Here is a 14,871-nt window from a genome sequence, read left to right as displayed (position 1 = left end):
TATCTTTCATTTGATCATCTCAACTCATTATCTAAATTGTACTTTAATTTTCCAACTTTTCCTCGTACCACAGGAATGTCTAGACCATTTTCGAGCGATCATATATGCTTATTCATCTTTTATTAAGTGGCCCGCATGCTTGTTTGAGACTCAATTTTTGATAATTTGCATAATTGGTTAGATTTAATTATAAATTAAGATTGTGCCAATTAAGGCTTTGTTTGGACGTTGAGTTGAGTTGAATTCTTTACGAATAGTACTAGTGAGTTGAAATGGTAAAGTGAGTTTTATAGAGCCTACCTAAAATGAGTTCAAATGTGTTCGAATAGTAAGATAAGTTTAAGGTCTCGTTTAGTTGTTAGACTCAACTGAGATCAACTTAGTTCAGTCTAATTTTAAGATAAGTCTAACATCCAAACACATAACTTTTAAATTACTAAACTCATCTCAACTCAAAATCTCTTTATACGTAGGACTTATAACCTTTTTTAATTCAACATTATTTACATGCGAGACCTAATTTTTTTTCAATTTTTTATAAATACATCTAAATTCATTTTAATATCTAAACACATTTAAACTCATCTTAGGTGAACCCTACAAAATTCACACAACAATCTCAACTTACTACAATTCTTAAAGAACTCGACTTAACATCTAAACACAGCCTTAAATATATTTATAAAAAGTTGAAAAGGGACGTCGTGGGTCCCACTTGTAAAAATATATTGAATTGAAAAAGGTTGTGAGTCTCGCGTGTAAAGAAATTTTAAGTTGAGATGAATTTAATAATTTAAAAATTAGACATTTAGATATATGTTAAGTTTAACTTAAAATTAAACTGAATTAAATTCATTTCAATCCAATCTACATTACTAACGGGACCTAAGTGTTCAATGTTTCTTCAATCATAACATTGATAATTTAATAATTTATGGTGCAATTAAAGCGAGTGTAGGTTTCCATGATAACTATTTGTACGTTAGACTTCTTATCCGCTCAACTTGATGATATTGCCCAACATTTCTTCCCCAAATTATGAATGTCCAATCAAAAAGGCTGGTGGTACGGTACATTGGGTAAGAGCTGATCACTAGACATTGACTGCCGTCAAGGATAACAAGTTTCAATATTATGACAACACAACGAAGGCGGTAATTAATATTATTGATAATACGAAAATACAGCTAATTACATTATCTTTTTATATTGGTAGCATATATAATTCCCGGCCAATCATATATATGTGAAGTATTAATTACTAGTCTTTTATAATTTGTTTATATATATATATATATATATATATATATATATTAGATGCATCTTAACATTGTTCTTTATTTTATTGCAAATACAAGCCAATATTAGTTCTTGATCTTGCAGTTGTTGTAGCTAGCATGCACTCTGATCACCTTCGATATATTTTATCTGCTTTTGCTGCGGCCACATTAAAAACAGTACTAATTAATTGAAACTTTAAGAATTAAATATTGAAGTATTACTTTTTTTTGCGGGGAGGGGAGCTGGTAGCAAGCAGGGAGTGTCAATACCTGATCGGCAAAAACTGGTGGAATTAATTGAGTACTATGGTGGGGAAAGCCTCGGCCTGCGTCGTTTTATACAGTTTTTATTGCAGTAGTCGTCGTACTTATAATAACGACCAACACACTCCATAGAACATCGAGAAGCACAATTAGGTTGTTCTTTTGGTGGGGGAGGGGCCGGCAGGTAGGGGGACGAGGCCTCCTACGAGGAGGAGGAGGGGGCGGAGGAAGAGGGGGAGGTGGAGGCTGAAGGGAAGGAGGAGGGGGCCGGAAGGTAGGGGGACGACGAGGAGGGGGCGGAGGAAGAGGGGGAGGTGGAGAAGGAAGGGGAGGAGGAGGGGGAGGGTGACTGATTGGTCGTGGTGGTGGTCTTCGACGTTGTAGTCGACAGGGCCTGATCAGGCAATAATCATCATCCCCATATTCATCAGAATCATCTTCATCCACAACTACTTCTGCCACAATTAGCACAGACATCATCATCATCAGCACCATCATCAACAACATAACTCTCCTCATCTTGTTTCCTTTAATCAATCCAAACTCTCTTTCTTTAATGCTAAAACTAAGACAAATTTAAGTTTTGAATAACAAAACCATGATTTTATAGACTTGGAAGATGGAATATGTTATCAAGGATGAGTGGACTTAATAAATGGTTTGGCCTACCATGATGAGTGGAACTTCCACTGATCTTCTACAAACTCTGCAACTTGCTGGGTACTATTCTAACCTTATAGTACTCGTTATATTTAATATCCAAATTTTAATGTGAAAAATCACGTAGAGCAGAAAATCAACAAATAAAAACTAGACTGATGTGGGAGCTACTACAGATACACAGGCATCCCACAAAGGGATCCCACATCAATTTTTTTTTTCTCTTATTTTTCAAAAAATGATCTACCCGATACTCCCAGAGAAAAGATTAAAAGGTGAGGCACTGTACATGACATTTCGTCTTCCTTGCGTCCATGCCTCCCGTCTTCCTTGCATTCATTTCACAACTTTCTCTCTCTCTCTCTATCATTCTTTGGTTCCCGTAGATCTTCATTGTAGGTCTCTCTCTCTCTCTCTCTCCCATTTTGGTTTCCATTGCTTCATTTCTTTTTCGTTTTCTTTTTATGTTTGGTATCGCCGGGGAAAATTTGCATTTTTACACATTAGATTTGTACGCATACAGTGCCGACTGCCTTAAAGTGTGAAGTGTGTATTTATTTTCTAGTTTGAACTATGTATTGTCCCACACATTCAGTGTCGACTGTCGACTGCCTTAGATTTTCAGTTTGAAGTATGTGTTTGTGTTCTAGTCCAAGTGTGTTCCTCGTCAGCGGCGCTGAGGAGAGTTGCCTTTGTAAGAGAAAGAGACGTCGGGAGAATGGGAGAGGGAAGGAAAAAGCTAGGAGAAAAAAAAAAAAAAAAAGACGTCAGGGAGAAGGAGAAAAATGACAAAAAAATATAGACACGGGACACATTATCAATATGTCACATCTGTTTGTGAGATCTTTTTATATTTATAGTATTATATATATATAAATGAATAATGATAGGAGCACTACTCTTTTACTACCTATACTACTTATTTTATATTTTTTTACTTAATGGTTAAAAAAGTGACTGTTAGTAAAATTATATATTTTCTTAATTTTTTCTTGTCGAATAAGAATGTTAAAAAATACTCAAAAAATGATAAAAGAATAAAAAATTCTAAATATAATATAAGCAGTAAAGGAGCAGTGAATTAACCGATTGCAAGGGTATGATTGCCCTATATATGTTATATATAGATAATCACATGAGATCTAAACAATTTTAATTATTTAGATCAGTTATATATAAATCTAGATGTCACATATCAAAACCAAATTTTAATAAAGAAATTATAAAACAATCAATATAGAGATCTTAGTAATTACAAAGTGCAAGGAAAATCATTTGAAAAACCTCTCCAAAATTAACAACCACTTGATCGTGGCCAGCCAATCCATCTTCATGTTACGAATTGTTCTTTTGTACAAAACCTCATGTACGTTGTACCTCTAAAAGACCCAACTTGCAACCTCAACAATGACCCATTCGCTTCCCATGCACCGCGTAGTACGTAATTACTTGGCCAGATCACCCTCTTGACTTTTTTTCTATATTGATCACCTTGTCAAAAGAATCTGGTCTACCGCTTTAAAACTATAAGAAAAATATTTATTTGTGGTCAATTAATTTTAGCGAAATGACTATTTACAATTAAAATTAACTTGTTTCGATCACAAATAGACTTTTTACCGCAATTAAATAGTCACAAAAACTCATTTTTTTGTAGTGTAAATTGATACTGCAGTAGTGATTGTAGGTTTCTCTATAGCTTGGTGTAATGAAATTAATCAAGAAAATAGTATCTCAAGGATTGATCAACATGTGATCATGAGATTTTCTCTGAAGGAAGACAATATGTGAGCTCTTGTGACCCCTTTCTATCCTAGAATTCGTGCATGCATAATAATGATCTATAAATAGCATTTCTTTAGGCTATTTAAATACTCCAAATCCAACTAATTGAGTTTCATGCTATTTTCGCTTGATCAAGCAAATGTTAAGCCAACATTGAGGAAACTCTTTGTTCAATTTTCCGGCCGAGTCAATGTCCAACAATTTTGACCTAATAAACATTGGAATATGAAGATCTTTGTGATACATGAATTTGTAAATATTTGAGTAAAATTTCCAATGCCACCAATATTTCTCTAATGTGATATCTATCTCGATCAAAAGGTATCATGCATGTTGTTTTATTCTCACTAAGTTGATTTAATTAAAGCCTTATTTGGATTAAAAAACTATCTCAATTCATCTTATCTAATCATTACAATTTTTCCAAACTTTCAAACAAAATATAAGAAATAATTCAAAATTTTCAAATCTCAAAACAAAAATTATATTAAAAAATTATATTCTAACAATATTTTATTCAACTCTCAACTCTTATCACATCTCATATGACTAACTCAACTCACTATTAAAACCTATCCTAAGTCTTTACAATCATTGCACTTTTTGTCCCGATTGCATGCAATCTAAACTCTACCTAGCATATGTATATATATTTACAACTTGATTAGATTAAATTTGGTCATAAAAATACGCTAACATATTATTTTTATATAATCAACACAAAATAAATTCTACTCGTGCAATCTCTTTAATTATATCGATCCACACTTTCTTCCTCCGTTGAAACACTGTCAAATTACAAGTTGAGCGAAAGACGACCATGAGCTCATAGTTTTGGAAAACTTTACTATAAACGAGTGGACAATAAATTGGGGTTTGAAGTTTTGGCCATTAGTGGAACTTCCATTAATCTTTATTTGAGTGCTCTAACCTTATCCCCATCCGTACGTTATTGTGCAATTACGATATGACAGATATATATATATACTAGCAGTGAATTTACGTGCGATGCACGTTTGCCCTGTATTAAATTATTCTAAAATATAAACATCTAGTGTAGAAGAAAAGAATTTAATGATAAGGTCTATGAAGATAATATATTTAATTGTTTAAGCAAACTATGACTGTTTAAGGTCTCTGATAAATGATTTAAACAAACTATACGTTTAAGCAAGTCTGGAAAGTGAATATTACATAATTGTTTCTTTCGTTACTGAAAATAGAGTCTAAAACGACTAAATATTACATAATTGTTTCTTTCGTTACTGAAAGTAAAGTCTGAAACTGCTAAATATTACATAATCGTTTCTTTCGTTACTGAAAGTAGAGTCTAAAACGACTAAATATTACATAATTGTTTCTTTTGTTACTGAAAGTAAAGTCTGAAACTGCTAAATATTACATAATTGTTTCTTTCGTTACTGAAAGTAAAGTTTGCTGGTTATGGATTCAAAGTGGTGTGTTCTCGTCATTTACAGTATTTATGGAGAGAACATTGAAGTTTTTGTGACGTTATTTTTAGAGTTGATCTAAATCTGCACCCAATTGTATGATCCATTTTTTGGTTGAACATAATTTTGTAATATTTTGGATATACGGTAAATGTTCCTGTATGGTGAATAAATATAATGTAAAAGATATTTTTGATAACTTCCTATTTGAATATCTAAGATTAAATGTTTTTAAAATACAAATTGAAATATGAATAAGTTGGTTACCTTTCTTGTATGTTCCATTAGTTCGATTGCTGTGCAACCCAGAGCTTCTTCTGCAATTTGACCGAACATGACAGCCCCAAGTCGTCCATTACCATCGTCAACTTCGATGTAAGCTCGACAGCTATATAAACAAACTATATTTTTTAGTCTGAATGATTAAGCAATAATTTAAATATAACATAAAATTGATTAAAGAAACATTTACGACGTAAAATATGAATATAACATATATACCGTGGTTGTGCATTGCTCATGTATTTGCAATGATAACATTGAAATTTTTCATTTTGCTCATATCCAGTCCCCTTCTTACACCCAATGCAGGACATGTAGAAGAATATTTGATGGAGATCAACCACACAAATAGTTACTTTAATCCAAAATTTTGCTTTCTGCATTAATTTTGGAACAGATATATGTTTTTAATGGTTATAAATAGTATGTAGCCTTAAGATAAGGTTATATTTATTTTGAAAAGGCATGTGTAAAATTTTTAGAAGGCAATATATATAAAGAAAAAAAAGTTTAAGAAGACCGTAGAAATGTACCGTCATTGGTTGTAGTGATTTAAGAAAACCAGCAAGATCATCAAGCTTAATTATGTCTTTCATGTCAACATTTGATGTCGATGCTGATGCTGATGCCGTTGTATGATGTAGATTTTTTTCGACGATTTCTTCAAGCAGTGCATGATTAAGCATCGTCCTAAATATTTTTAGAATAATTTAAAATGAATGAGAGAAATCATGGAGGGAAAGATATAAAAGAAAAAACAATTTTAGAGCTAGTTGATGAATATATATTTTGTGTATATATTTTAGAAATTTGTAATATAATATAGAATGTTTAAGTTTTTATTGTAGGTACAGATTATTTATATATATAATAAAGTAAGAAAGAATTACCATTGACATAATGGAGTTGCAGCAGGGATGACAGGATTTAAGGTAAATACACTTGTCGGTTGAGATGAAAGAGAAAGACCTATATTATAAAGAAAAAAAATTTGTTAGTAGATAATAACATTCTATTTTTAATAAATGTTTATATTATAAGTTGTGTAATATACCATTGTATGAACTGACTTTTAAACGTGTTGCGAGTAGAGTTGGCTTAGCTTCAATAATATCAGAGATTGCTCGGCATTCACCATCCACAAATCGATTCCACATAGTTAACCATATGGGCATTAGGCTGTAAAATTTAGGAGAAAGTATTTAAAAGTGTAGTATGATGAAATAATATTGAAAACAAGGTAGTTAAAGAATTTATTAATATCACATATATAGTTGAGAAATCTTCTTTACCTCTGGTCGATAACATATATTTCTTGAATTTTTGTTGGCCCATGTATTGAGGTAATTTCTCTAGGAGGTTTCATGTATATTGCGATCGCCAGAATAGCTGTCCAATTATGTTGAATTTTTTTTTTGTGAAAACTAAATAAGAGTATCAAGAAGTACGTTAAATATATTGATGTGATATTTACCTATTTCAGTTCCAGTGTCTTTGTAGTCATGCAGATTGGTGAATGGGATAATATCATATTCTGGTGGTTGTAATTCCACTTCGTCATCTGGAATGTTTTCGATGATTGTTCTTGAATTTAAGATCTACTGGTATTCATGTGCTTCAATTCTATGCTTGGGATCTAAAGGCTTAACATAAGCATTACTGATGTAGTAAGACCGGAATATGTGTAACATGTCATTACGTAGGTCTATATCTTTGCCGAAAATTGTTGCTTGTAGTCGGTTGCCCTGCATAATATTGTATAAATGAATAGTTATTTGCATTCAATTGATTAGAAAATAGTATTTATTAAATATATATATAAGATTTAATTTGAGAATATAGTTAGAATGAATCTATGTTGTAAGGGGAAAACATATATATTTTGAATATATCATGTGAAAGAATACAATGTAAATATTAAGTATGTTTTTGCAAGTATGATATTGATGTCAATGTGTTACCTCAGGGTCTATCAATGTCAGATTTTGATATTTTGTTGGTGAATGTTGTGCAGTACATTTGGGTGATTTGTCTGACACAATCATCTTGATGCTCCAATTTCTTGTACTTGGAGTAATGTTTTTGATTGATGTATAGACAGTCCGCATGTTGAAGCCTACTTATGAATTAAGAGAAAGAAATATTAGTCCAAACAATTGAATTTAAATAAAACAATTTTAATAAAAGAATAATAAGAAGTTGTGAAATTACATAGTGGAAAAACAAATTGTATTTAATTGAGAGGTATATATTGAAATTCGATTACTCACAGAAGTTTATGATGGATATGCTAGTGTTAGTAATTCTCTATAAACAATATTATTTGTTTCAGCTTCTTCACAATCATGAGTTGATACTGGTCTTATAAGAACTTTTACTGAAGCAGAAGTTTTGGCTCTTGACAATGCTACATATAGTTGGCCATGACAAAATACAGGTTGAGGCAAGTATACACCAACAAAATCTAATGTCTGCCCTTGTGCTTTATTTATTGTCATCGCAAAACTTAATCTGATAGGAAATTGTGTTCTTTTGAATGGAAAACCACTATTATCGTCTGCATTTGGCAAGAAAGGAATCCTTGGTATGAAAACTCTTTTTCTGGTGTGGTGACCAACTGCAATTTCAGCATCAATGATATTTCGTTCAAAGTTGCGACAAATAAGACGTGTTCCATTGCATAAACCTTCTGAAGGATTGACATTTCTGAGTAATATGATAGGACAATTTTTTTTTAGTAACAATTCATGGGGTGGAAGTCCATTTGGTGTTAATGTGTTTAAGAAATCCTCCATGATGCCTTGTTCTGATGTATCAATCGTTTCATCGAAGCTATAGTATTGTGTAACTGTACCAGGAAATCTTTGAATAAGTATTGTATTTATCTCATCGACGGAGTTGTTATTTGGTGTCAATATAGCTCGATTTGTCATTTCGGATAAATTTTTTGAATAACTGCCAATATCCTGGAAGACCGCATCGATCAGATCATCTAAAGACTCCACATCATTTTTGTAAGGAATGAGCATTTCATTGGAAATTTTGATCTTATTCTCAATTGTGATTGGTGTTGTTCCATTTCCGACCTGAAGTAAATAATTTGAGAAGTTTGGATCGAATCTTGCTCGCATATTTTCACTCAACCTAATCTTAGTTAAAGTGGACCACAAATATGACGATGCTAAACTGGCATTAACTTCTTCTTGTCTTGTGCCTTTACGAATCACAGGTAAGACTTGACGAAAATCTCCACCGAATAGGATAATTTTTCCACCAAATAGTAATCTTGAATCAGTTATGTCTCGTAATATTTTATCTAATGCTTGCATACATTCTTTTCTAGACATAGGTGCTTCATTCCATATGATTAACTTTGCAAGACGTAACAATTTGGCAAGAGCACCTTGTTTGCTTACACAACAAGTACTATTTTTGTCAAGATCTAATGAAATTTTGAAGCGTGAATGTGCTGTTCGACCCCCAGGTAAAATAGATGCAGCAACACCAGACGATGCAGTTGCAAGAGCAATTAAGTTTCTTGATATCACTGTAGCGAGAAGTGCTTTATATAAGAATGTTTTCCCTGTTCCACCAGGACCATCAATGAAGAATGCAGCAGATTCATTTAGAACGACTTTCTGTAAAATTGATTTATATGCATGTTGTTGTTCAGGATTAAGACTCATCGAAGCCATAAGATCTTCTTCTGGTATCAAAACTGCAAATTCATCATTTATTTCCCTAGATTCAGTTTCATTCTGATCAAAAGAAACATCATGTTCTATTAAATGGAACATGTTTATGTCTTTTCCCATCGATTCAAGTGTAGAAGAGATGCTTCGTAAGACTTTTGTCCTAATATCTGCTGATGTTGCAACACTTGTTTGGAAATCGCTTGACATATCTTGTTCAAAATATTCCCAAAGTTCTCTAGGATTTGTTGGGTTACAATATACTAAAATTGTTGCAAATAACCGTCTTAAACTGTGTGGTATTTGGTATAAGGAAGCCTCTTGCATACAATCTTGCAAACTGGTATCTCTTTGTAACAAACCATATAATGTAGCTGCTTCACGAAAGGTTGGTGCAGTGACATTGCCAACTGTTTTGATGTGGTCAAATGATAAAGGATCTCTTATATGATTTAACAATATCCGTAAGTAATACATTTCACCTTCGAATGGACTTGCTATAACAATGCGGCCTATAACAGTTTTCTTCTTTCTTGGAGTCCATATTTTGTGTTTTTGGTTCCAAACAAAAGATTCAGGAAATTCTTTGTACAGTAGTCTTCGTGCATTTTCATTAGCTTGATTTGTTGAAAAAAATTCAGTCAACATTGATTTTGCCGTAAAATCAGATCTCAGAACATTGTTAAGGTCGTTATGTGCATGAAAAGCTACCAGATGTTGATCTTCAAGATGTAGATGTAAACTGTAAACTGATGGATACATTTCATTAAGAATAAAGCCATATATTCTCCACATGGCTTCTGGTGGAGCAATCCATCTAGCTGATTGAAATTGTTGGATTTCATCTATATCTTGGATGTTTTGTCCAGGAATCAAGTTGAAAGCAACACGATCATGACCTTTATAAATGTACTTATAAAGGTATTTGACTGCTTTGATTGTTGAGCAAATTTCTACATTCAAGTGACAATCAAATTTTGCGAGGAGATATAGATTATGTGGAACAACCCAACGGTTATCCAAATTTTTACCTCTGACTTTGACAGTTATTCCATTATCACAACGTCTGTATTGTGGGAAACAATCGATTCCAACAGTTGTGTTAGATGCAAAGCCTTTTGGAAAGTGGTTTTTACAACTGTCATTTGTTTTCATACACACATTGTTTGGATTTAGTACTCCACAGGGACCATGCATCATATGTCTTATTACTGTCTTGTGCAAATGTAAATTTCTCTCTTTGTCAGGTATTTCTGCTGATACAATTTCATCAAAAGATTCTGGAGCATAGATTTTCCAATCTCTTTGTAGTATGATCAAGAAATGTGCATGTGGTAGTCCTCTTTTCTGATGTTCAATGACATATACATATGCTGAAACTTTCCCAAATATCTCCCGTTTGAATAATTCATCCTTCAGTTCTTCTAATTTTGCTCTAAAGATACGTGCAATCAAATCAGGACGATTTTGTGCTTCTTCTTGTGGACCCAACTCATCTAAGATTTCTTTCCAACTTGGGTTACATGTCATGGTTAAAAAGATGTCCGGTTTTCCAAAGCGTTGGACTAAAGCCATTGCTTCCATATATCTTTTGCGCATATCTCTTGGACCTCCAATAAAAGAAGAAGGCAGAATGATGCGTTTACCAACTTTAGAAGCATTGCTTTGTCCAATTGATATACTGTCAACTATTCCTTGATACACTTCAGATCGAATCTCTTGTTGCTTATTACGAAAATAATCCAATCTTGACGTCTCAATTTTTACGTACATATCAACAACAAACTGCTGCAGTAAACGGCCCGAGAACAACAAAATAGATTTTATATTTTTCCTAATTTGAAGTTTGTAGCAATAGTACTCGCGGCATGAAACAACCTGTTGTTTTCTATTCTTTTTCAGCACTGTAAGATGATAAATTTAACAAATCAGAAATATAATATTGTTTTATTAGAATAATTAAAAGTTAAAAGAAGATTAATTATTTTAACCTTCTTGTTCCTTTATAAGCAGTTGTTCCGCTGATACTGATTGTTGAGGGTCAATTGTTGCTCTTGTTACTCGTTGTGGTAGTCTTTCCCCTTTCTTTACTCTTAATATTCCTTGGTGCCAACCAGTATCACCAAAAGGAAATAATAATAGATATTGCAGTGGATCATAACAGCCAAAATAGTATTGGACTATATGACTTCCACCTGCATGATTGAATACCACAATATTTCGTCCTTTTAAATGTTCTGAATCATCATCTTCAATCCAAATGACTGCTACTTGGGAAGCTGACGGAGTGTTAAAAACACGCTGATCCAAACCCGCATCTGATCGAATATGAATTTTGTGATTTTCCAAATTGGGCAAATCCCCAAGAGTTCGAAAGAATGTTGAGTATGGATTAACATGAAGATATCCATTAGTTGAGCAACAGTTGATGAATCCAATCTTTCGATGTCATAAACACGATTGTCCAATTCATGTTCGGTATTATAAAAATATAGTTGTAGATATGAAGGATGTCCATCCAAAGGAACCAAGTCATTAATGTAATGATAAATTTGACCTTGAGCTCGAAATGTATAAATATCTCTGTTTCTTCTACACAAATCTCTATCAAATTTAACTCCAAATGATGTAAAAGCAAATTTGTTGTTGTATGTGCGAACATACGTAAGAAAGTTGACAGATTCAACTGTATTAGAAGTAAACAAATGGTAAAGTTGGTCTGGAACATCATTTGTAGTTAAAGAGATTGTTCCATCGGCACAACAAAAACCCTTCGTTTCATGTTGAAATCTTTTTGCTTCACAAAATCTACAGAATGGAACTGATGGTAAGAAAGTTGCCTCAAATGGCACTGTTTGTAATATTTTCCTATGACCAGCTGATTGTTGATGCTGATTTCCTATGGAAGAAAAATGAACCATAGAATTGAGGTAAATTCTTAAAGTTGCTATAATTTCCAATAAAGGTATCGTTGAATGAAGCTGTATATAAGGGAGGAAAAAAAGGAGAAGAAGTACGACTTAATTTTATACATCTTTCTTATCCCGAGAATTTGTTAACAACCTTGTGTCAAAGTTGGGTTGGCATCAAGGAAGGGAATGTGCCTATTGAATAAAGAATTAAGTATGTTGAATAAAAAAGAATAAAATGATTGATGGGAAAGTACGGTGAGAACGAAGGAAATACAATAAACCTGTTCGGTTTGGAGAGAACCAGATGTATGTACATTTTCTGTACATGTATTTGTTGCCCCAAGTGTCAAAGATATTGTGGTATCGTCCAAAGAAAGAGGTTCTGTTGACATAATTTCAACTGTGTTTATTTCCTGATAGGGAGCTCCGGAACTACCAACGGAGGATATATCACTGGTTCCAGCATCAGCACGAAAAGTGCGTTGTCTTTTTGTACAATATGGCCTGACCTTTTCATTATTGTGTATGAATTCTATATGATCTCCCAACACATTTGTTTCATTGTGAACGATTGGTTGGGAGAAAAATTGTTCTTCATGTTGAGTAGTATCATTCGTAGAATTCCTTTGTTGAAGATATCTTTCTTTCTTTTTTTGTCGTACATGTTCTTTTTCTTCTAAAGAAAGAGCCTCATATAAATTGTTTATCTTAAGATGTTTTGCAGCACCTTGGGAATTATTTTAAACGAGGATTAAAGTAAGAATAATATGAAATAAATAATTGATCATATGATGTTAAATTTGTACTAATTTATTAATATAAACTTACCACTTTTCATTTATACATGGAATGAAAGAACTCTTGTTGATAACTGGATAAAAGAAAAACTTATAATGATGCAAGGTCAAAAACCTATTCAATCTAAGTATATATTTGAACAAAATAAAATCACCTATTGAAAGAGATATATTTATAGCATCGTTGGTTACCTTGATAGTCTCGGAAAAAGACTAAAAAAATCCAATCAACTCAGCAAATTCAACAAAACTGTAAAAAATGGAGAATGAAAATTAGAAATGAACAACCAATAGGTATAGAAATTATATGACTGTTATAGCATGAATTGCAGATGAAGAAAGTAGAAATCAAAAACTCACAATTAAATCAATTATTTAAACGAATAAAAGGAAACAACAAATTTTGAAATCCATGAAAATGTTATATTTTGTTTGCAAGTTTTTATATATATTTCTTTTATCATTTGTATTTTTTGTCTGACTTGGGGAAGCCAACTTTTTCCCTCCCTCTTATAAATAATTCTTGTTTTTAAAATTATAAAAACACAATCCTTATTTTGTCCTTAACATGACCCAAAAAATGTAAAATTTTATTTTTAGTTGATTGTGTGTTGTGGTAATATACATGACCCAAAAAAGTATAAATTTCGCATTTGATTTTCAACACACTTAATTGCATTACGTAATGATACCTACATTGATTTAAAAATAATTGATTACAGGTTATAAAAAATCATGAAAATAAAAATAACAAGTTTTTAAAAAATTAATAAAAAAAAGCATAAAAAAATAAATAATAATAATATTTTATGATTATAAAAAGCAACATAGTTAATTCAGTGTGGTGTTTATGTTTTGAGTGCATGGATAGTCAAAAGCTAAAAAGTGGCATATATATTATTCAAAACTTTGCCTAATTAAACCAAATCCAATGCTCTATAAGATCATGGTGTAATTTAAAAAGAGAAAGGCATATATATTATGTGAGTTTTAGAGTAGCGTGGAACTTGATCACCAAAGGTTGTCTTTTGAATGCTAGAATAAAGTGATGATTTTACATGTATTGTGAAATATGGTTTAAAATCATGTTCTGTGTGGGTATCATTACTTAAAAAAAGAAAAACGATAAACAAAGTTAGTTCAATGCATGGGTCATGTACATTAATATTAATTACACATAAATCTTTACGTACAAATTAAGTAAAAAGAGTGTTGCTGCACTCACCGCTCCCAGCCACTACTGAAAGTTACACTTAGTTATAGGAATTTTTTTTTTCCTTTTCATACATGTGCTTTTTAATACTTTTTAATAATTGATTATGTATAATAATTTTTATAATTATTTTGTAGTAAAATTACGTTTAGAATGTCAAATTTTATAAAATTAAATTTATTTTTAATTATATTATATGATTATATTGATTGATTCAATTAATTTTATTTTATATTATGCAATAAGAATAAATTATGAGGTTTTTAATTTATTTAATTCAATGATATTGCTTAATGATAAAAATAAACTCAAAGAGCAAAATAATGTGAAATTTCATAAAATTAAATTTATTTTTGAATAAATTATATGATTGTATTGATTGATTGAATTAATTTTATTCTATATTTTGTAATAGAAATAAATTCTATTATTTACAACCTTTATTATTAATATTCATAAAATTTTTATTTCATTTTATTCTTGAAGCATCTTTTAAAATACAAGTTTATTCATAATATTATTTTCATTGAATATG

General features: G+C 31.7%; 1 protein-coding gene and 1 long non-coding RNA gene across 2 annotated transcripts; both read right to left on the bottom strand.

The window, feature by feature from the left end:
• Positions 1-1,293: 1,293 nt before the first annotated feature.
• Positions 1,294-1,810, bottom strand: LOC121262198. The gene is made up of 2 exons (XR_005940056.1): positions 1,551-1,810; positions 1,294-1,437 (listed from the first exon to the last, which is right to left on the bottom strand). It is a non-coding gene; the product is annotated as an uncharacterized LOC121262198 (long non-coding RNA).
• A 5,510-nt stretch (positions 1,811-7,320) lies between these two features.
• Positions 7,321-10,989, bottom strand: LOC121247774. Its single transcript, XM_041146218.1, has 3 exons — positions 8,268-10,989; positions 7,684-7,838; positions 7,321-7,467 (listed from the first exon to the last, which is right to left on the bottom strand). Exons 1-3 carry the CDS (start codon positions 10,987-10,989, stop codon positions 7,321-7,323), a joined length of 3,024 nt encoding a protein of 1,007 aa, XP_041002152.1.
• Between the last annotated feature and the right edge of the window lie 3,882 nt (positions 10,990-14,871).

The sequence above is a fragment of the Juglans microcarpa x Juglans regia genome, chromosome 1D (genome assembly GCF_004785595.1).
Source record: "Juglans microcarpa x Juglans regia isolate MS1-56 chromosome 1D, Jm3101_v1.0, whole genome shotgun sequence".
Classification (NCBI taxonomy): Eukaryota; Viridiplantae; Streptophyta; class Magnoliopsida; order Fagales; family Juglandaceae; genus Juglans; species Juglans microcarpa x Juglans regia.
This window is presented reverse-complemented; position numbering and strand designations above follow the sequence as displayed.